Raw genomic sequence first — 23,266 nt, forward strand, 5'->3', positions numbered from 1 at the left:
ACCAACACCAACCCTGCAAGGTAGAAAATAGGCTGCCACCACCCCTTCAACTGGTTCCACTCTGAGCTAGGGGACACTCAGAGCCCAGATATAGGTAAACCAAGGATTCCTAAAGACAAGAGCCAAACAAGTACTCCTTGTCCAGAGGCCTCTGGTAAATCCAAAATCAATCCCTTCTTCTTGGTAGTTATGGCCAGTGGTCAAGGTGCTGGATTCAGAACCAAATTGGTCTCACTCAATGAATACACAAGGTTAATAAGAAGTAGCTTTATTAAAAATATAAGTGCACATTTAATATATAGCAGCAAAACAATTCCTCAAAACCACACCCATCCAGGGGTTCAGGTATAACACAGAGTTCAAAACACAATAGGAAAATAATAAACTAACTAGCCTGTTCTACTTACTGAAGAGGTAGTTGTTGGTAAATCTCATCTCTCCTTAGAGAGAATAACATCAGGATGGTAAGAAACAGTGGAACCCCACATGGCATCCAGGGGAACATTCAAGAGAACGCCCCAGGGGAACGCATGTCCAGGGGGAACAACGGCTATGGGTCTCAGCCCCTATACTTAAGGAAAAGGCACACAATGGTTCAGGATGAATTAGCCAATCAGGGGGCTTTCTGATGCAATCATATTCCCGAAGCTTCTTCACTTTTTCGCGCCTTGCAGGCCCTCCTCCCTTCTCTGATCTCAACCTTCTCAGGCCCGCATGGCCTTGAGTACCAGGCTCTCAGCAGATTCCACCAGCCCCAGCCGGCATGCCCAATGATCACTTTTTGCTATGAAGTGCCTACCAAAAAGATGGTTTTTCAAAAGTTTGATTTCAAGTGGTGTTCTTTTTTTGCATCTAGAACGAGGACAGAGTTTAAGAAGACAATAGCAGATCAGGCCAGGGGCCCATGTAGTTCAGCATCCTGCTCTCACAGTGGACAATCAACTTGCCTACGGAAAGCCAGCCAGGGCCTGTGCACAACAGCAAGTTCCCCTCATGAGGTTTCCAGCAACTGACATTCAGAAGCATACATACATTGCTGAAGAATCACCTCTCATTTATCAAATTGCAAAAGTTGGGCAAAAAAAAGGTTTTCATTTTTTGGGTGACCTCCCAAAAATCTGGCAGGGACTATGTGCAGAGCACACAAGGCCAATCTTATGAATTGAATTAGCTGGCACTGCAGGAAGCACTCCTGTAGATATTTGGGCCCCGGGTCTTGTAAACCATCACTAACACCCTAAATCAAGCCCAACAATATTTAGACAGCAAATGCAGAGCTTTAATGATAGGTGTTACATGGTACATTCTCAATACTCCACATAACAGCCTGGCAGCTGCATTCTGCACTAGCTGCAATTTCTGGACCATTTTCAAGGGCAGCCACAAGTAGAGCTCACTGCAATAATCCAAATACGAGATCACTAGAGCAGGCTATCCTGGTCCAAGAACAGCTGTAACTATTGAATGAGTCAGAGCTGGATATAGGCACTCCTTGACACAAAGGCCATCTGGGCCTCCAATGACAGCTATGAATCAAGGAGTACACACAAGCTATGTACCTACTCTGTTGGGGAGGAGTGCTATCCCATCCTAAATAGTATCTCCCCAATTCCCAGACCTAATAGCTGCCAATCCACAGTACCTCCACCTTATGAGGATTCAGTCAAATGGTCCTCATCCAGTTTGTCAATGCCTCCAAGCACCAGGCCATTGTATTTTCTACCTCTCCTGATTCAGATGGAATGAACAACTAGAGCTGGGTGTCTTCAATATACCGATGACACTTTGCTCCAAATCCCTCATCCCAGTAGCTTCATATGGTTATTGAACTGTCATGAGGTCAACTAGTACTACAGTTCAGTAGCGATCCCAGAGATAGGAGCAAAACCACTACAATACAATGCCCTCGACCCCTAACCAACAGAGTCACTCCAGGAGGATACTGTGGTCACGGTACTGAAAGCTGCCAAGAAGTTGGGAAGAATCAACAGGGCAGTACTCCCCTGTCCCATTCAATAAAGGTAATCTATCAGGGTAACCAAAGCACTTTCCAGGCTGAAACTGGGCCAGAAACTGGACTGAAATGGATCCAGATGCATCTGCAACCACCATCTTCTCAAGCACCTTATCCTTTTCTCCATCCCTTTCTCTCCAAGAGTACATTGCCACCAACACATAAGTGAGATGTTTCCACTTCCCACTCGCACTGCTGATCACATCCAGTATTTTCTTGAACAAAACTGCCTAAGTTTGGGGTGGGGACCTCTTGAGCTATGATCCTGACATAGACCATAGCTGGATTTCATCCAATTATTTAGATCCCTTCCCAACCGTCAATTATTCAGTGGGGAGCTATAGCTGCAGCGGACTTTGTTTTAAAAGTTTGATGTGTAAATTGTGCAACTGCAACTCCATCATCTACTAGATCTGCTGTAAGCAGAGGAAAAATGTATCAGCAAAGAAGTAGAGGTGATCTCTGAAGATATGTTAAAAAAAGGTTTCCATACATTGTGCACTATATGCATGTAATTTTCAGAATGCAATTGCACTTTGAAGTTTGAGGTTCTGAATAGCTGGAAGACAGGACTTGCAGGTGAGTTGTGTGCAGAGACCTTATATGCATTCTTCTGATGAGATTACTGTTGATGTGTGAGCGTTGTTGCGTGAACAGCATACGTTACGTTGGAGTTAAGTTGAGCAAGAAACTTCACAGAAGCTTGAGAAAGGTTTAAGAGTCTTTACTAAGACATTACGGCCAAAGGCTTAAGAGGATAGTTACAAGTAGAATTCTCCCCCCCCCTTCAAGGATAGACCTGCTTGCTTCAAAGACACACACAGAAGAAGGAAGAACTAACAGCAGTTACAACTTTCCCAGCTGTTATGTCCCGTTACCATGACAACTACTGTCTGGCCTTGAATGAGCGCTCCCAGGCCAGCACAGCAGGTAAGGCTGCTTTCCCATACATCTTGAAACATTTCAGACCTGATGAAAAAACACATTGGTAGTAAGGCCTAGTAAGCCAACATTCCCCCCTTTCATCATGTCTGTAAATCCATTACAACAATACCACATTTTCTACAATACAACTGTAATACATTTCAGTACATTACATCATACAGATCCAGTTTACATTTCAGTACATTTCAGAACATCTCAGTACATTTCATAACTTTATTCAATCAAATTTCGGTTGAACACAGGTCAAATATAGTGTCTCTGGATCCATCTCAACCTGTTTATGCATACCTGGGCTGGTAATTACCCCCACAGTAAATCTTTCAGGCGGTTTGCCAATGTTCGCTCTTGTAGAGCGTCTCAAAGGAACTAGAGCTTCTGCTCTCTCAGCCCCATCTCTGAGCTGGTACTTGGCACAGCTTGTTCAGGACATTCCATTTCCTCAGCCTTGCGTTTCTTATTTCTGCGTTTCCCACAAATCAATTCATTTAACGCATCCCTAAGAGGAATTTGTGTGCCTTCCACTTTTATGTCAAGGTTTGGTTTGAATGTTTGTGCTTGCGTTTGTGCTTGTGTGTCAGTTGATCCTGTAAGAATGACTGTTTGCCTTTGATCCCAAGGCTTTTCTGCAACTTTAATGCTTCTGCTCAGAATTAATTGCTGTGTTTCTGGTAACCAAACTCTGAAATATGCATTCTGAAATCCCAAAACAAACCCTTGCTGTGCTCTGGGTGCAAGCTTGCCTCTTCTTTTTCCCTGTGAAATGTGGACCCAGCAACGTGCCCCAAATTTTTGAATGTGTTGTATTTTCGGCTTTCTGCCAGTGATTTTCTCGTAAGGTGACATTCCAAGTGCACTGTGTAATACCCTGTTGTGAATGTAATTCGCATACAAAATTGCCTCTCCCCAGAAAGAATTCCCTAAACTGGAATCCATTAACATGGCTCTCATTGCTTCCTGAAGCACCCTGTTTTTTCTCTCTGCAGTCCCGTTGGAAAACGGGCTAAATGGAGCAGTGAAATTCTGTTTTATTCCCTTACTCTCAAGGAAGTCACTCAATGCTTTACTCGTGAATTCCCCTCCCTGAGTGTATCGCTTTCACAGTAACGCCATGTTGAGTTTCGATTCTCTTAATGAACAGTTTCAGCTTCACTTTTATGCTTGAGCAAATAAAGATTAGTGTATCTGGAGAAATCATCTACCAGTACCATAAAGAATCTCGCACCTCCTCGTGAAGTGTTTATTGGCCCTGATAAATCAACATGAACTAACTGGTAGGGAGCTCTTGTGGTTCTTTCAGCCTCCCGGTTAATTGGAGCAATTGTCATTTTCGCTTTATGACATGCATCACAATCCATTAACTGTCCACAATCTTTCAACCGCATGTTTTCACTATGCATAGGGGTTTTCTTAATCGTGTCAAAGTTTGCATGCCCCAGCCTTTGATGCCATTCATGGACGCAGCCTTGATGTGTGTGTGCCTCAGCGTTTAACACAGCACACCCTGCTTGACTGCTTTTTATTACAAACTGAGAATCATTCAGGCTTCCCTGCATGCACACTTGATCTCCCCTCATTACATAACATTTGTCTTTGTGAAACAATACTGAAAAATCACAACTCACCAGTTTTCTGACTGACAATATGTTATGAGCCAATTCTGGTACAAACAAACAATCTGACAGTATTCCAAGTTTATCAAATCTCACCAGACCTCGAGCCTCCACATTCTTGCGTGATCCATCCGCCAGTTGCACAAAGTCCTGCTCATCTGTAGACGTGTAAAACAAACTCCTGTCTTTGATTAATATATGGCTCGCCCCACTGTCAAGAATCCAGTTAACAGGTCCTAAATCTTGAGACTTCTGTTTACAAACAAAGTTCACACTGCCGCTCTGTTTCCAGCCTCCGTCCCTGGAGTTTCGCTTGACTGCACAGTCTCTCTGAAGATGCCCACATAACAAACATAACAAGCCTTTAGCCGCTGCTGCTCCTGCTTGCTTCCTGCTGCCTCCTTCGGCACGGCACTTTTCGCCTCCTGCCTCCGCTGCCATTCCTGGGTCAGCTTTTCTTCAATAAAGGCTACATTCAGCCCACCATCAGGCATGGCTTCAATTCCCATAACAAAATTATTCCAAGTCCCATCGAGTGAAGCCAGGATCAAATAGGTCTTCTGAAGGACAGAGTGTTCCATGCCTCGATCCTGCAACTCAGCAAATAGGCGTCTGAATTCTGTGAGATGCTCACTCATTTCGCACTCACCCGTGAAGCGCATCTGGTACAGCTTCCTTGCCAAACACAATTTAGATCCCGCGGTCTGTTGCACATGAAGAGCCTCCAACACGTCCCACATCTGTTTGGCATTTGTAACATCTCTCACGTGTAGCAGTTGAGAGTCGGATAGAGCCAGAATAATAAAAGCTTGCGCTCGCTCATCGTTCCGAGTCCAGGCCGCTATAAGGGGTGCAGGGGGTGTTCCATCAATAGCTTCCCATAAATCCTCTTTTATCAAGAAAGCACGCATCCTTGGCCTCCAGCTTCCATAATTCTTTTCATTAAGTCGTTCCATCGGCAAGCCTCCAGACATGTTTACTGCAGCCATCCTGCTCACCTCCGTCTGGCACAATCAATCAAGCTGCCCTCTCTGGAACTCCGTCTGCCGTTCAGACCAGCCACTTACTCCTGTGTAACGCGCTGTGGATCTGGGCCCATAACCCTGTTGATGTGTGAGCGTTGTTGCATGAACAGCATACGTTACGATGGAGTTAAGTTGAGCAAGAAACTTCACAGAGGCTTGAGAAAGGTTTAAGAGTCTTTACTAAGACATTACGGCCAAAGGCTTAAGAGGATAGTTACAAGTAGAATCCCCCCCCCTTCAAGGATAGACCTGCTTGCTTCAAAGACACACACAGAAGAAGGAAGAACTAACAGCAGTTACAACTTTCCCAGCTGTTATGTCCCGTTACCATGACAACTACTGTCTGGCCTTGAATGAGCGCTCCCAGGCCAGCACAGCAGATAAGGCTGCTTTCCCATACATCTTGAAACATTTCAGACCTGATGAAAAAACACATTGGTAGTAAGGCCTAGTAAGCCAACAATTACTGACTTCTGTGCCTTTGGTTCAGTCAGGACAAACAGAAGGCATGTGAGAGCTTTAAAAAAAAAAAAGACATGCAAACATACATGAAAAGGAGAAGGTGAAACTTGAGTGGAGTTACTAATATTCTGTGTCAGAATTGCTTGATATGTTTTTTGATAATGTTTTTAACCCTTTTTTAAAAAGTTTTTTAAATGTTTTTAACGCTGTTTTGTCTTAATGTATTTTAAGATTTGTTTTTATGATGTTTTAAAGTGTTTTTAGTGCCTTGTTTGCCGCCCTGGGCTCCTGCTGGGAGGAAGCTCGAGATACAAATTAATTAATTGATTGATTGATTGATTGATTAAATAACAATAATAATATACCTCTGTTTTCATGGGAAATAAATGTGTGTGCATGCGCGCACATGCACTTGTGTTTCAAGCATGTGTGATTTTGGGCAGTGCTAGACCCACGCATAATTACATCCCATTACTGCAAGGAACACTGCCCCCAAACAGATTTCCACTAGGGTAATTTGGCCCTCAACAGCTGATATAGCACAGCACGGAGGACAGCCTGGCTGGGACTCCAGAGTCTGAGAGTTCAAATCCCCACTCATGTCTCCTGGGTGTAAAGGGCCAGCTAAAGATCACCCCCACAGTGAGTGGCTCAGGGGTTATGTGCCCTGCCACCTGAGCAGCCGTGGGCAAGCTGCATAGTCCCAAGGAGCCCAGTTGTCTGCAACTGCCAGCTGGGGGGCAAGGAAGGTGCTGGTCTGTGCAGCTGTGGCAAGCTGAGCAGGCCCTAGCCAGCTGGGAAGGACTAGCCTCAGAGGGAGGCAATGGTAAACTCCCTCTGAATACCACTTACCATGAAAACTCTATTTATAGGGTAGCCATAAGTCAGAATCGACTTGAAGGCAGTCCATTTCCTTTTTCAATTTGGCCCCCAGCCTGAAAGAGGCTTTCTACCACTGACCTAGTCATACTGATGAACAGGGAGCCATAATCATGATGTATGGTGTCACATAACATGCAAGAATTCTATATATAAGCGCAAAGAAATTTGTCCCTTAAAATCTAAGGCATAAATTATCAGGAGTCAGCTCATTGTGCTACAACACAAGTTTTCAATAAGGATAAACAAACATATCCATACCACTTTGACAAATTACTATTCAGCTAAACTGGAAACTACACTGATAAAATAATTGTATTTCATAACACATCCAATTCTATTTTGATGTTTCACATGTTAGATGTTTTGTATGATGCATTTCATCTCTCAAGAGAGACGAGATGGTTTTTGAAATTCAGTCATCTCACAGTGTCATCTGCCACCTGATTAATGTGTGAAGTGGCACTAATGGGCTTGAAAACAGTTAGGTGCCTTGTCAACTAGTTAGAGAAAAATTTCATGATCGGTCATCTAATGTGTACTCTGCAGAAGCAGATAAGCCAGCCTTGACAAAGGCAGCAGCTACACAATCATGGGTCTGAAATAACTTTTTTTTAATGACACAAAGTATAAAATATACTGGGTATTTAAAAAGCAAGGGAGAGAAAAAATGCATGTTGAAAATTATAGCTTCCTAAGTGGTAAATTGTACACATGTATTCTTAAAATGCATTAGTAGCCTTAAACTGAAAATGAAACGAGTTATTTGAGGAATATGCAGTGGAGTATAAAGAAATGCTAACCAATTTTTATTACAACAAATTAGTTTTACATATTGCTAAAATGTTACACTGGAGTATTATAAAAAGTAGCCTCCGCTTAAAAGCCACACTAGTTTTTAAGCGACTTGTAACTGCAAACATAATGGCAGACAATATATTTGGTTTTAGGTGAAAACAAAAGGAGTTTCCCCCTCTGGCATTAACTCATGCATGAAAGGAGGGGCTTTTAAAAAAAAAATACTGCATATGCCTCACATACTGCTTCAAAATGGCAGAACTCTGCATGTTCTGGCTCAGTGCCAGTTGACAGCTCAGCTGGATATCAATGCACATTCTGACCCCCCTTGCAGCGTGTCACTTCTGAATTGTTTCTGCAGTAGAAAGTTTATTCAACCTCTTTCTCAAATGCAGTGGACCGAGCATCATTCTGCTATTTAATCATAGGAGGACAGGTTATTTTTCCAACAGTACTAAAGTCAGAGAGCAATTCTTAATGAACAGCTTGATACAAGTGGAATTTCAACTGTTTTAGCCTCAATTAATTCTGCTGTCAAAACAAATGATTGCTCTTAGTACTTAGATGTTAAACGGGATCACAAAGGTCAATTCTGTGTGTACAAACACACAAGCTATCTTTTCCTTGCTAACATCTGATGCCATTTCATATTTAGCATCAACAATTTTCAAACTGAAAACCAGAAATACATAAACTGTCAGTCAATGTATTCTCTAACAGTAGTCTTTACCCTGACTGATAAATGAAACAAAACCACACTCTAGATAACTGTTGCTATATTTAGACATGCAAAATCAAGATGCATTTTATCTCTTCCACATCATTACCACAAAACAAGAAGTCACTAAATATGTTTACCTAAAAATCTAACAGGTAAACAGAAATGCAATACATATTGTTTAAAAATATTTACTATGATTTGGCCTTAATTGAAGAGCAAACTGAAGAATCAAATCAGCCCAATACTTAGGACTTTCCCCTTTAGAATGACAAATACGCCTGTAGTACCTGAGCCACTGAAGATAAATATATGCCAAATGTACAAAACTAAATTCCATTTCCTGTTCTTTAAGCCTGTGCGGTTTATTAGGACAATTCCAGCAACAAGAAATTTTTACAATTTAAGCAAGCTATGTCCATGACGCCAGCCCATGGAACTAAGGTGAAAATAAAGGAACCAAGGGGGGAAAGAGAGAAAAAAGAAACACATTTTGGTAAAACTCCAAACATTTTTATGCTATATAAAATATGACAGACTACCCACACATCTCTCTGTAGGATTTTAACCTGCTGTGAAAGATTACTTATGCTTGACTAATCCATGTCTTAACAAAAATTCACCAAGGCGCTATGATAAATGGGAAGGCGTATCACATTATTTGACCATGCATCACTATGATCATACTTAATTATGACTAGATGACTTGGAATCTAAGTCCCAGTGTAACATATTAATTCAATCATGACTAACATAAATTCCATTATGACATTAGTCATACAACTAACTTTAACCAGAGTGGAAACGAGATCAATTTCCTCATGAAGTCAAGAATCTGTGCTGGCGCTCTCTTTTGTGAAGAATACAGATGCATTAGATCTTGTTATGCCAATGATAAATCAACAAGAACATGAGGCTATGAACTTCAGAATAAACTTGAAAATTATGGGTTGTGTGCAAAGCTATTCATGTGCAAGTGGAATGTACTTCCATTTGCACAATGGGACTTCACCTTCTTTTCTTCCTCCCTTCAGCCTACCTGCACACCCTCAAAATCTGCTTGGGTTGGAGGACCATCTGGAGCATATTTTGAGGACGCATGGAGGGCTGCAGGGAGAAGAAAGGAACACAATGTTGGATTCTACTCAAAGAAAATAATTTGGTATAATCTGGCCCTTAAAAATTTAATGGTAGGCCTTTGCTGCACATCTTTTAAAGCTCACAAACATACTAGGTGTTTTAAAATAAGATGTCTTGTTACATTTCCCAGCGACTGTAAGACTCTAAATATACACATCTTGTATGTTTCCCTACTTTCTATTGCTCCAGACAAACCCTCTAAGGGTCCTTCCAATCACAGTCCAAGCTCTGTCACAATAGTCTTGTAGACCTATCACTTCCACACTTTCCCCTAAGAGCTTTAATTAAACAGGTGAACTACCAGAACAGTCTCTAATTATCTAAACTTGCCCACACTTTAGAATCCATGTTACATGCATGCATGTGAAACGTTAAGGGTACGTAGAGGCAGATGCAAAAGAGAACATGGTTCCTGCACCTTTAATAGTTGTGTAGAGATGAGGAAATTTCAGCAGGCGTAGCTTGTGCTACAATTAATGATCTGGGCTTCAGTTAGTCCAGTTTGAAGAAGAATATCTGCCACCTTCTGGGTTGTTGCAGAACCATAATAGGTTTCATTTGGAGGACCTTCTGGAATTATACAGCCATGAGAGTGGCTGTATACCACAGCCAGCATGGATTTTTCACCTTCTGCCACGGTAAATTGAAATACCTCTCATGCTATTCTGATGCTTCCCATAAGCTCATTTCAAAACTTATAGTCCTGAACTATAACAGGGTTGTATAACAACCCTCTGCACTTTCATGGCAATACACAGAACACTCAGAGAGAATCCTGACTTTAAAGCCTGAAACACAAGTAAAAGAATCCAGGCCCCTGTTGGACTTTTTTCTGTCAGTGGTCTCATAATTTGTTGAAATTAATTAAAAATCAGCCATGTTCACAGAATACCTGACCTTGCCCCATACTCTGACCTTCATCTTCTGCAGTTTAAATGTTTAAGAAATGCATGGCTGATTTTTAATTAAAGAAAATTAACACTGGAGTCTCTGGTAAGTACAGGAATGTTCAGTAAGAACCATCTGTCGGTGTTCTAAAAGCCAGACTCACAGCTGTTTGGTTAGGCTAATCAGGGGACCACGTCCACGCCAGACAGTTATTTCACTTTAAACAGTCATGGCTTTCCCCAAAGAATTCTGGGAAATGTAGTTTCTGAAGGGTGCTGAGAGTTGTCAGGAGACTTCTATTCCCCCAACAGTGACCAGAGTGGTGTAATAGTCAGCCTCTCTTCTGGTGATTGTAGCTCTGTGAGAATGGGTGGGCAAAGGATGCAGCAACCCAGTAAGTCCACTAGGCACACTCTTAGCCCACTGACAGATCCTGCAAGAACATACGTCACTATGCACCTTGGGCCACCAAAATTCCCTAGTTACCACATGCAGGGTCTTATACTGTCCAAAATGGTCATGGCACTGTTGTAGTATCTGTGCCCTTAACACTCCTGGGGGCACATAGAAGCACTGATAGCAGTAGAGCAACCCATCCTGCTGGGAGAAAGGGGAGCTTTGGGTTGATGTCTGTTTTGCTAACTTGCATAGCCTGGCAAGAACAAAGGGATCTCACACCTTTTCAGACCTCATTGGTCTATCCAGAGCTTTTGGGACAGCTGCCAAAGGCTCAGGTGGCAGGATCAGCACCAGAGAAGGTTCTTTCCCGTGAGTTGATGGAAATGCCCACATAAAGCTTGGTTGTCACAAATCAGGGCTTCCATAATGCAGACCGGAGTATTCTTCTGCTGCTGCTTTCATGTTTTCCATGGAGGCAGTGGAGAAAGGTGTGTGTCCTGGCTCCCATCCCAAAATACCACAACAAGGCTTTTTCTTTTCCATGTAACCGACAGATTTATTCAAGAAAGCTTGACACAGGTTCTGCAGTAGTTTCAGCTTACTAGGGTTGCAAATCAAGAGTCTAAGAACAGGGTCTGGAATACAAGACTAAACAGTAGCAACAAATGTGTCCTGATAAGTTTCCATACCCTTCCTGTCTACCTTTAAAATGGCTACATGTGGCGAGCTCACTGGCGGAACTCTCACCTCGTATGGGAGGCGCTTTGATGAGGAGGCTGCAATTGGTGGCACTGATGGAGGTGGCACTGAGCACTCAGCAACACAACAGGAACCTGTCCCCCAGGCTCTTCTTCCTGCTCTGCCACCCCTCCCAAGCAAGTCAACAACTACCCTCATACCCAGTGATACAACCTGCTCTGGGGGCAAGGTGGGACTGAAAGCCAGAGATTCCATCGCCCCATTCCTAACACCTTGAGTCAAAGGGGCTAGATCCCCATGGTTGCTTCCAGTTAGTTCCAGCTCACTCTTTCCTTCTGCCTCCTCCTCCTCATCTTTCAAACAATGCCACCCTAGTCTAGACTCTGTCAAAACTGCATGACTCATGACACTGTGCTATGCTTGCTGTCAGTGAAAAAAAAGTAAGCCATTTCTGCCAACTCCATTGACCTGAGATTGTATCCTTTTCCTATTTATACTACTCATCTGCTCAGTCAAAGAATGCCTTGCTGTACCCTTCATCTGTCCAAATACAGAAAATCAATACCTATTTTTAAAAACTGAAGTAGCATCACTGAAAGTTGCACAGCACCTCCTCTATAAAGCAGAGAAAATTACAAAGATACGCAGGATGAGGTGTCCTCTGATATACACAGTGGCCATGCCTACGTTCAAACAAAATACAGAAGCTGAGAGACCATTTAAATACCATCCCTAAACCAAGGAAGGTCTAATTAGGCCTGGCACAGGTCCCAATTCCTGACTGGAATTTCTACAAGGGTTGTGAATAGTAAATGTAATGTACTTATTTTGCTTTAATTTAACCTCTGATTAAGTTATCACAGGCTGTACTTTTTTGCATGTTGACATCTAACCCCAAATTCCACATTTTTTTTCTTCTACACCTCTGCTATGTGCATGGTGTGTACAAGCAGGGCTGTGGTGTCGGTACGCCAGACCTTCGACTCCGGCTTCTCTATTTTTCTACTGTCCAACTCCGACTCCTTCATAAATGGCAAATGTATATTAACTAGTAATAACAAATTTACTGTAGTAAAATGGTAGGACAAGGCATTTCATCACCACCACGTGAATCCAAAGCTTGGAAAAGTTACTTTTTTGAACTACAACTCCCACGAGCCCAATCCCTAGGGCTGATGGGAGTTGTAGTTCAAAAAAGTAACTTTTCCAAGCTTTGGATTCACGTGGTGGTGATGAAATGCCTTGTGCTACCATTTTACTACAGTAAATTTGTTATTACTAGTTAATATACATTTGCCATTTATAAAGGAGTCGGAGTCGGAATCGGTACATTTCAACCGACCCCGACTCTGGCTCCACCCAAAATTGCTCCCGACTCCGACTCTGTCTCCACGACTCCAACTCCACAGCCCTGTGTACAAGTATATATGTGTGTGTATGTGTGTGCATGTTTTAAAAAATCACAAGTAGTAGTTGTGCTTCTCTTTGAATGCAGTCATTCCATTAAAATGAGAGCTCATTTTCTTTCTAAGAGCAAGGAGCAATCAGCTGCTGCAAGCACACTGTTGCATGTAATTTCTATACTGATGCAACACAGTGGTATTTGCTTGTTCACAAAGGCACCATTACTGATTTTGATTCAAACTCACACCACACTGACCCTACCTACACAAAGAAAACTACTGAATTTTAAAAAGTATTACATGTATGTCCTTGCTTTATATATGCTTATGCTTACTATATTTCAGCACATTTTTGTAGATTTTATCAATTTATAGAAAAATTAGGATTCTGTGCTCCACAGTGCATACATTCTTTTTAGTATCAAAGAAAAGAGAATTTTATAGACTACATAAATCAATCACTAATAGGCAAAAAACCTTACACTTTAAGAACATACCTATAGCCAACAGATATTTCTATCAAACTTTAAAAAGCAGGGAAATTGGGCAGCTGTAGCAAATGCACCAGGGGAGCAGGAGACCTAACCTCCTCTCTTGAGATATTGTACTGCCCTACAAATCTGTCAAAATGCAAACACAATTTGGGTTGGTCTTTCACAGTCCAATCCACTTCCTCTGTAGCTTGGAAGAATTTGGTAACATGTGCCTCTGAGCATATGGCGAGGGGTGGCAATACCTGCCATCTCCAAAGGTGGAGAATTACATTTTTGTATGTTTGTTGGTGTTGTTCTTACTTTGCTTCTTTCCTGTGTTACTACTGTTTCTACAGAGAATCTAACCTAGAAAATATATTTTTCTCATTATTCATCCTAGAATCTGTATCAAATTTATTTTTATTTTTATTGGTCAGTGTCATATGATGGTGAAGACAAACTTTTGTTTTTCAAAGTAGAGTTTATGCTGTATTTCTATTTTGAGTGCATTAACAGCTGAATCTGAAACTGCAGTTTGCTATAAAATCAGACTGATTACAACATGTTGCTACTTAAGCAATGACTCTAGCTGTTCAAAAAAACAAACTTGGCCTCCTCAAGATGCATGGTTTCAGCCTGCTATGCTTGAACCACTCCACTTAAGGAAAGGTGGGCATGATCAAAGAAAAACATAGAGCACGTGTAGAATTTTGCTAGAATATATTTCACCTCCCACTGTTTTATCTTGTGCAAACTGAGACATTCTACATGTCCACTGGAGACTATTCTGTATAGCAGTCAGTGCCATTATTCCACAATTGTTTTTGGATTTTTTTCAGTGTTGCAAAGTATTGCTGTACTTCACATATTCACAGAAACAGAAGCAAAAGAAAATGATTTACTATAGGAAACATCACTAAAATTGCAAAGTAAATCAAACATATTTAAAGTGGCTATCTGAATTCTATCAACTGTCTTAATATTCTTGCTTCCTCCCTGCTAAAACAAGATCAGCACAGCACATACATTGTTTCTGTTATTTGGGCTGATTGCAGGTGTTGCCCCCGCTCCCCATATGCTCAGAGGAACACGCTACCAAATTCCTCCAAGCTACACAGGAAGTAGATTGGACTGTGAGAGACCAACCTCAATGGTGTTTGAATTTTTACAAATTTGTAGGTCAGTACAATATCTCAGAAAGGAGGTCCCCAGCAATCACACTTAGGATATGTGAAACTGACCACAGGGGGAAAGGAGGAGGGGGATGGGAGCAGGCAGGAGGGGAAGGGGCAGGTTTGATCATTTGCATGTTTATTGAGTCCAGTGCGATTTGATCCTGTGCAATCATGCTTAGGATAGGTAAAACTGACCATGGGAGGGAGGGAGGGAGGGAGGGAGGGAGTGGGCAGGTGAGGAGGAAGAAGGAAGAGGGGAGGGGAGAAAGAAGGAAGAGAGGAGGGGAGAAAGAAGGGAGGAGGAAGGGAGAGAAGAGGGGAAGGAGGGTAAAGGCAGGTCTGTCTATTTGCATGCTTACTGAGTTCAATGGGATTTACCCCCATGAAATCATGGTTAGCATAGGTAAAACTGACCATGAGGAAGAAGGAGATGGAGGGGAGAGGGAAAGAGGAAAGGAGTGGAGAGGGGAGGAGAAGGAGGAGGGGATTGGGAGGGGAAGGGGCAAAGGAAGGGGAAGGGAAGGTGCATAAGGGAGATGATGGAAGGGAGGAGGAAGGGAGGGCAGGTTTGATCATTTGCATGCTTATTGAGCTCAATGGTTTTTACTCCCGTGCAATCATACTTAAGATAAGTAAAACTGATCATGGAGGAGGGGAGGGGAAGGAGGAGGAGGGGGAAGGAAGGCACTGGAAGGTCCCAGGTTATAGTCCAAAGGAACATAAGGCAAGCACCCTGTGAAGCTAAGCAGGTCCAGGTCCGGTCAGTGCCTGGATGGGAGACTGCCTGGGAACCACATGTATGCCGCCTTGGGTTTCTATGATGAATGAAATGCGGGGTATAAATATAATAAATAAAATAATAAGGGGAGGAGGAGCAAAAGAAGGGGGAGGGAAGAGGCAAGAGGGAGGGCAGGTTTGATGATTTGCATGCTTTTTGAGTTCAGTGGGATTTACTCTTGTGCAATCATGCTTAGGATAGCTGAAATTGACCTTGGGGAGGGGAGGAGATTGGGTGGGTGGGCACCGAGCAGAGGGGAAGCCTCTTTCCTTTCCAAAAGGAAAACACTATGAACAGTATCATTCTTTTTCAGCGTTTTCCTCACCTTTTTATTCTGCAGCAGACATATGTAGCCTCCCACCCGAAGATAAACCAAAGCTGTCCCTGGCCACTTCCACACCAGACCTTTATTTCACTTTAGACAGTCATGGCTTCTCCCAAAGAATCCTGGGAAGTGTAAGTAGTGAAGGTTGCTGAGAGTTGCTAGGAGATGCCCTGTTCCCCACACACAGCTCAGTTAGAGTGGCTGACTGTTAAACCAGTCTGGCCACTGGAGCTCCGTCAGGGAAATACAAGTCTCCTCTCAGCACCCTTCACAAACTACACTTTCCAAGATTCTTTAGGGGCAGCCATGATTGTCTAAAGTGAAATGAATGTCTGGTGTGGGTGTGGCCCCCTGATTAGGCAAGCCCAGCAGCTATGAGTCTGGCTTTTAGAACACTGACAGTTGGTTCTTACTGAGCATGGCTGGCCTTATTGAATTCAATGCAAAATTTCTTAAATTAATTAAAAATCAGCCAGGCGTATTTTCAATTTTTAAACTGCAGAAGATGAAAGTCAGAGTATGGGGCAAGGTCAGTACTAGGATTACAGGTACTCTGTGAACATGGCTGATTTTTAATTATATTCAACAAATTATGAGAACTCTGACAGAAAAAAGTCCAAAAGGGGTCTGGATTTTTTCTCTCTCTTTTTACACTTTGAACTATCGATTCTCTCTGACTGTTTTGTGTACCGCCATAAAAACTTAGAGGGTTGTTAAGCAAGCGTTTCTGAGTTCAGGGCTGTATGTTTTGTAAGGTTTTGTTTTGAAATGAGCTTATGGGACACAGCAGTATGGCCGGGGGGGGATATTTTCAGTTTAACATTGCGGAATGAGAAAAATCCATGCTGACTATAGTATACAGCCACTCTCGTGGCTGTATGATTTTGATGCAGAGAGGTCTCTGATTTTTTAAAAGGCCAAGAGAAAGATAACAACAGAGAACGAAGTCTTGATACTTTATAATCCCAGAGAATAATGAAGAAGGTTATTTTAAGAATGAGGACAGCTGGAAGCCGATTTACAATCATCTACAGGTTTATTCAGAAGTAAGTATCACTGAGTTCAAAGAAACTTTGAAGGTATGTGTGTATAGGATTGCAGCCTGAGAAGTCTTATTTATCCCAGGATTTTCCAGTACTACATCAAATAAGACAATGCTAAGTAATATGTGACTATCAGAGTCATGGAAATTAATTCCTTGGAAACATCTAACCAACCTGCAGAACATCAGAACGCTAGTCTAGAAACAAACATGACAAGGTTTAAAAATGCTGGGCAACAAAAGCAGAACAATTATGTTAAACTTGGCCATTGTTTGCAGAGTGCAGTGATAATTTGCTAGCTATTAATTTTTATGAATTATTTTGAATATAACACAATTAGACAATACAAAATACAGCTAAAGACAGGAAAGAGTATCATTGCAGAATTAATAATTTAACCCATTTTAATGTTGCATGGAAGGAATTTAGTGTTTGAATAGAAATAGCACAATTCAAGACTAGATTTATATCCTAAGAATGTAAGAGCCTGCTGAATCCAGACAATATCCCCATCTAGTCCAGCATCCTGTTCTCACAATGGTTGACCAGATGCCTATGGGAAGTCCAAAAGCAGGACCTGAGCACAAGAGCACTCCCCCCACTTGTGATTCCCAGCAAGTAGTATTCAGAGGTATAGTAGCCATTGTGACTTGTAGCCCGATAGCGTTATCCTCCATGAATTTGTTTTTAAAGTTACCGAAGATAGGGACCATCACTACATCATGTGGAAATAAATTCCATAGTTTAACTATGTGTTGTGTCGCTTTTGTCTGTGCTGAATTTTCCAACTTTCAGCTTCATGGAATGGCACTTAGTTCTAGTATTACAATACTATTATCAATATTATTCTAATTAATTTATATTGACTTAATGTAGCTCTTTGACAGGGTACTGATTAAGTTAGCTATCCCTAAGCAGGAAATGTGAGATACAAGAACATAATAGCAACTGTTCTTCAGTTACATCTGATTATGAAGGTAAAGAAACTACTGTAATATGCACAAGATAGGGAAAAACTGCAAGAAAACCTAATTACAAAATGCCTTCTTGCACCACATGAAATCAGTTTGATTATACACAAATCTATACAAGGTTTATGCCTACAGTAAAACATATAGTAAATGCTATTTTTAAGCACTGAAGAACCATTTGTACAGTGAAATAAATATTTTCACTCATTACGGCCAGTCAATTACAGTTACATATGCATAGTCCCAACTATTAAAGAGGAGCATACGGATGGAAACATGGAGATATAATGTGAAGCATTTTTTTAAAAAACAATTATTTTGAATCTCTTACCTGGTCTCTCCTTGCCTGTGCCTTTTGACTCAGCAAATTTTTGGATCAAACTTTCAACTGATGTGTTTGCCATGTTATTTATAAACTCTTCATGGACCTTTGAAAAACACACACAATTAAATATAACTTCAGCAATTTATACAATGTTCAATTAATTCATTCCCCATCGTGCTCTTATAAGTAGTATCAGGCTGGGACTCCAAGAACCTTGGAACTAGTTCTGCAAGCCTTGGCGCTGTTTTTCGCAAAATAAAAAACACCCCATGATATTTGGCAGCTTTTAATTTCAAAAGCAAATGTGTAATGGTTGGTGGGTCAGCTGTTCAACTTTTTTTAAAAAAAAATCACCACAAGGCTAGCACAAAATTCTTGATCAGTCTTGACTGCTGTTTGGATTCTAGACACAGTGAAGTTAATATAATATGCTAGGAATATGATTCTCTGTTATAAAACAATCCTGAGCTGCTTGTCTTCTATCCACAACCCAATTTCTAGAAAAAGAGATGTTTTGATCCAAGAGATATTCAGCCTGGAAATGGCATATGGAAGGCTTTCTCCCAATACTCGGAGTAATTCTCACACATCAGGTATCTCTGTTGTTACCAAATGGTGAGAGAAAGACACTCTGCACTACCCTTGCTTTCGTACTTCACGTGTTTAGGAAAACCTGGCACTGAAATCAAAGCAGAATACTGATATAAACTAAGCTATGGTTCTATCTCCTAAGTTAAATGCTAATATGAATCTGGCAAAAACCAAAAAAAGTGTAAGGAACCATTTTACTCATCAGAAAAGCTTCTCTGGGGGACACCAGCACACTGCCAAGTGGGTATTTTCTTCCCCTCCTGTTGCATGAAGCAGGAAAGAGTTAACACTCCAAAGGAGTTTCACCCCATCCCCTCCCACAAAGTATTCGTTTGCAGTATGGCCAAGCTTAAAAGAATTGCGCTTGTAACATGGAGAAAAAATACTAACATAATGACTCAAAACAATACTGAACTCACTGCAGCCAACATCAAACTTCCAAATCTACTATGTCAGTCCCTTGACCCTTCAACCTCCACCCACCTTTCCTTGTCTTATTTGTCCTCATATTACATCCCAGCGTAGGCCTTGGCAGTGTTCTGGTGCCCCTGGAGAAACACCTTTCTGGTGAGTAAAATGGTTTCTTCTCCAGTGGGCACCAGGACACCCGCAAGTGGGATATTCCAAAGCTGGCCAGAATGGGTGGGTATAGGCCTCTTAGTGATTTGGCAACACCTGCTGAAGAACTCACCTCCCAAGGGCTGCCCCTGCAGCTGTCTAAATGTCTATCTTGTAGTGCTTGGTACACATATTTGGGTTTGCCCAAATGGCTGCCTGACAAACTTCTTGTAGAGGTGCATTTGTTGAATATGCTGCAGTAGCAACTGCTGTTCTTGTTGAATTCTCCACGATACTTGATGGTGGGGGTAGGTGCAGAGTACAGTATGCCAAAGCCATGCACCCTGACAATGAAAAGCTGTATTTACTTTTGGAATAAAGACAGAATCTGTTTGAAGCACCACTCTGTCCTATAAAATATACAAAGGTGTTTTATTATCAACAGTTCTCCCAGTTCAGGTATTCATCTAAGCTTATGTCATAACTACTAGGAATAGCATCTTGTAGAACATTATTCATAGAGTAGAGGTTTTCGTGGTTCAAAAGGAGGTTTTTGGAGAACTGACAACACATTGTGCATGTTTGAAATCCCAAGTTGGGAAACAATGCTGGACATATACTGAAGTTAAAGTCGCTCCCCTTAATAACTGTCTCAGATAATGAATGAGCACCCAGTGACTCAGATGCAGACTTGGAGAGCACTGTTGCCAATGCTGATGATTGTCTGTATAGTGTTTGGGGCTTCAAAACCTGTTTCAATCCATTGTATAAAAAAAATCTCAGCAATTTCCACCTTCCGTGCTTTCAAATGGTTGCTGTTGCATCAATGTAAAAATGCAGCCCCGATATACTGGTAGTGGAAGGTCTTCGAGATGCCAATATAGTGGTAACTACCTCCAGTGGCAATCCTGGTATTAGCAGCTTTCTCTGCTCAGCTTCTACACAGTTAAGCTCAACCGTTCTTGACTGGGATGTGGAAGAGGCCCCTGTAGTAGTAGATTTGGACAAAGAAGCAGAGACCATGGGTGCTCCACAGCTAAACTGATCAGTTCTTAAAACCACAGCCTCCTCGGCCAATATGGTGTGATTAGAATAATGTTGGCCCGCTGTAGCCTCACTTCCTTCAGCACTCCAGCCAACAGAGAGATTGGTGGAAAGTTGTAAAGTATCCCTGTCAGCTATGGAGAATTCAAAGCATCTTCTGCTACCAATGATGGGGACCTCACATAGTATCTTTGTAGCTGACGATTGACATCAGATGCAAAAAAGATCCACATCCATTCTTCCAAAACATCTGCGAACTAGTTTCAACATCTCTTTGTGAAGTTGTCACTCTCCTGGCAACTCCCTTGTCAACTCAGCCTCATTGTCCACCCCCTGGATATACTCTGCTGCGAGGGACTTTAAGGATCTCTCGACCCAGGCTAATAGTCTTGATGCTTCCTGATGGAGAACCCACAAGTTTGTTCCTCCTTGATGATTAATGAAGGCCTTCATGGAGCTGTTGTCTGTCATCAACATCACTTGCTTGAGGTGGAATAGTGGCACAAAATGTTGCAGTGCCAGGCGTGGAGCCCTCAACTCCAATAAGTTGATGCTTTGTTTGCTTCCTGAAATGACCATGCTCCTTGTACAAGCTTGCCCCTGCAATGTGCACCCCAACCTCTTAGGCCCGCATCTGTTGTTACATCCTCCCTTGGTGGGTCCTTCAGAGGCACATCTTTGCATAAACTGCAATCCTTTGTACACCACCTTAGGTCACAACTGGCCTGTTAGAGGAACCTGGAGATGTCTGGAATGAGCTATTTGCAATTCGTAAGGCAGAAGTGCCCACTGTAGGCACAGCATGAAATATGGCCATTGATGTAATTTGGATAGCAGAAATTACCATCTCTAAGAGAAATTAACTTCTCTAAGAGCTAAGGTCATGAGGTCCTCTGAGGTTTCCCCTCAACAATGGTTGTACAGCCAACTTTATCTTGTTCACCCTTTCCTCCAAAAGAGATACTGTCTCCCATTCCATATCTATCATTGCCCCCAGGTTCTGCAACAATTGTGTTGGAGTCAGTTGGCTCTTCACATTGTTTACCAAGAACCCATGGTCCTTGAGAGGTGCTAGGGTGACATGAATGTCCTGATACGCTGACTGTGACTGGCTGAATCAAAATGTTGTCTAAGTATGGGTACAGGTGCACACTACTCTGACATATGTGAGTCACAAGGGTCACCATTGTCTTTGTGAAGATCCTTTGAGCTGACATAAAGTCAAAGGGCACTGCCCTGTACCAGTAATGTTGGTTGTCATAAACTAAGCGAAGATACTTGCAGTGCTGTGGATGAATTGGTACATGGAGGTAAGCCTTGGTCAAATCTATGGAGGCTAGAAACTCTCGCTGTTGCAATGCTTCTCTTATCGAACCCAATGTCTCTATGCACTTCTGTTCAGGAATTTTAGGTCCGATACTGCCCTCCACGCACCCCCTTTCTTCAGCACAATAAAGAGCAGAGAATAAACACCACAGAATCTCTGGTCCTGTTGGACTGGTTCTATAGCCACTATCTGCAACAGATTATCTATTGCCTCCTAAACTAGTCAGCGCTTCTCTGGATCCAAAGAAATTGGTGATGGTGCAAATCTGCTTGGGGGTGGAGCCGGAAATTCTATTTGGTACCCTGATGCACCACATCCTTGACCCAATGGTCAGATGTTGTTGCATCCCACCGTTGAGCAACACTTAGTAGCCTGCCACCTACCTGAGTTTGAAATAAGTCAGAATTGCCTTTGTTGCCTTCCATCTCTACTGGCGGTAGCTGAACATGGAACTCTTGCTCCTGTTTGCATGGCTGGAAGCTTGATCAATCCCAGGTCTGCCTGTTGGAGCAGTAATCTCACCCTCTTCCGCCAAATCTGAGCAGACAGTAAGTCTGGTACGGCTAGTAATGCTGAAAGGAATGCCAGACATCTGTTCTTTGGTTTGTTACTGGCGCTGCTTTCTTTTCCTTTTGTCTTCACTTAAACATCCTTCAAGACATCCTCACCAATTTCTTGCCCGCATATGGCTCTGTTGAGAGTACCACATGGGAGATAGTATCTGCCTCCCCATGGCTCTGGCTGCAAATTGTGTTGGACCCATTTTAGCATCAACAATATATGCCTCTGCTCTAGAAATCTTCAGAATGGTTTTCCTGACTCTCTCTGGATCTTCATTTGGATTGTCCAAAACATCATCTAACCACAGTAGTGCTGCCCTTGAAAACACAGCAGCTGCACATGAAGCATGTATGATCAATGCTGTGCACTTTCTTTAGTGACAAATCTAACTTTCGTTCTGTGAAATCCTTCAACAAAGCATCTCCATCCCTTGACAGGAATTTTTTGGATACTAAAGCAGAAATTGGAGCATCAATTGCTGGAGTCCTCAGTTGTTTCATGAACTGATTCTAAAAAGATACAGCTTGTTAACATATGACACCTATTTTTTAGAATGAACTGGTGAACCCCATTCTGATTTCACTTTTTTTTTTTTTTTTAGTGATGATGGCACTTTGACTACCTTGTCATTAGGTTTTGTTTCTGGAAGCACAACGGCTCCTCTGGATGTAGAAGGTACCTGCTCAATAGTTGTGTCCTTTAAATCTAACACTGCCATAGCCTTGCAGAGTAAACGCATGTAGTGAGCATTATGGAAGAGCCTCAAGGCTGGCTGTTCTTCCACTGGTGAACCACCACTCCATTCCTCTACATCCTCTTCCAGTGAGACAACTGAATCATCATACCTAATCTGTTGTGCATCAGTGATTTGTCTGCCAGACCTTTGTGATATCAGCCTCTGGACACATCATGTGGGTCTGGTGAAGCATTTGCATGTGTAGCCCCTGTTGTTCATTAATAGCAGTAACCAGCTAATTCAAATAAGCAATGTGCTGTAACGTATTGGAAGGTAATTGCTTATTTATTGTTGCAGGATGTGCTTGTGGAACCTGCTGTGCTTGTGCAGAAACTATTTGAAAAGACTGGCAAAATGCAGTTAGTTCTGCAGAAAGCCA

The 23,266-nt window shown here is 42.1% G+C and overlaps 1 protein-coding gene across 3 annotated transcripts in view; it reads right to left on the bottom strand.

Annotated features, from left to right (window-relative positions):
- Positions 1-23,266, bottom strand: part of FCHO2 (FCH and mu domain containing endocytic adaptor 2) — a 166,184-nt gene that overhangs the window by 94,114 nt on the left and 48,804 nt on the right. For all 3 annotated transcript variants that reach the window (XM_061621139.1, XM_061621129.1, XM_061621125.1), the window contains one exon: positions 18,077-18,173. In XM_061621139.1, the coding sequence (XP_061477123.1) occupies positions 18,077-18,173 (97 nt within the window). The remainder of the gene's footprint in view (positions 1-18,076; positions 18,174-23,266) is intronic.

The sequence above is a fragment of the Rhineura floridana genome, chromosome 1, assembly GCF_030035675.1.
Source record: "Rhineura floridana isolate rRhiFlo1 chromosome 1, rRhiFlo1.hap2, whole genome shotgun sequence".
NCBI classification, from domain to species: Eukaryota; Metazoa; Chordata; class Lepidosauria; order Squamata; family Rhineuridae; genus Rhineura; species Rhineura floridana.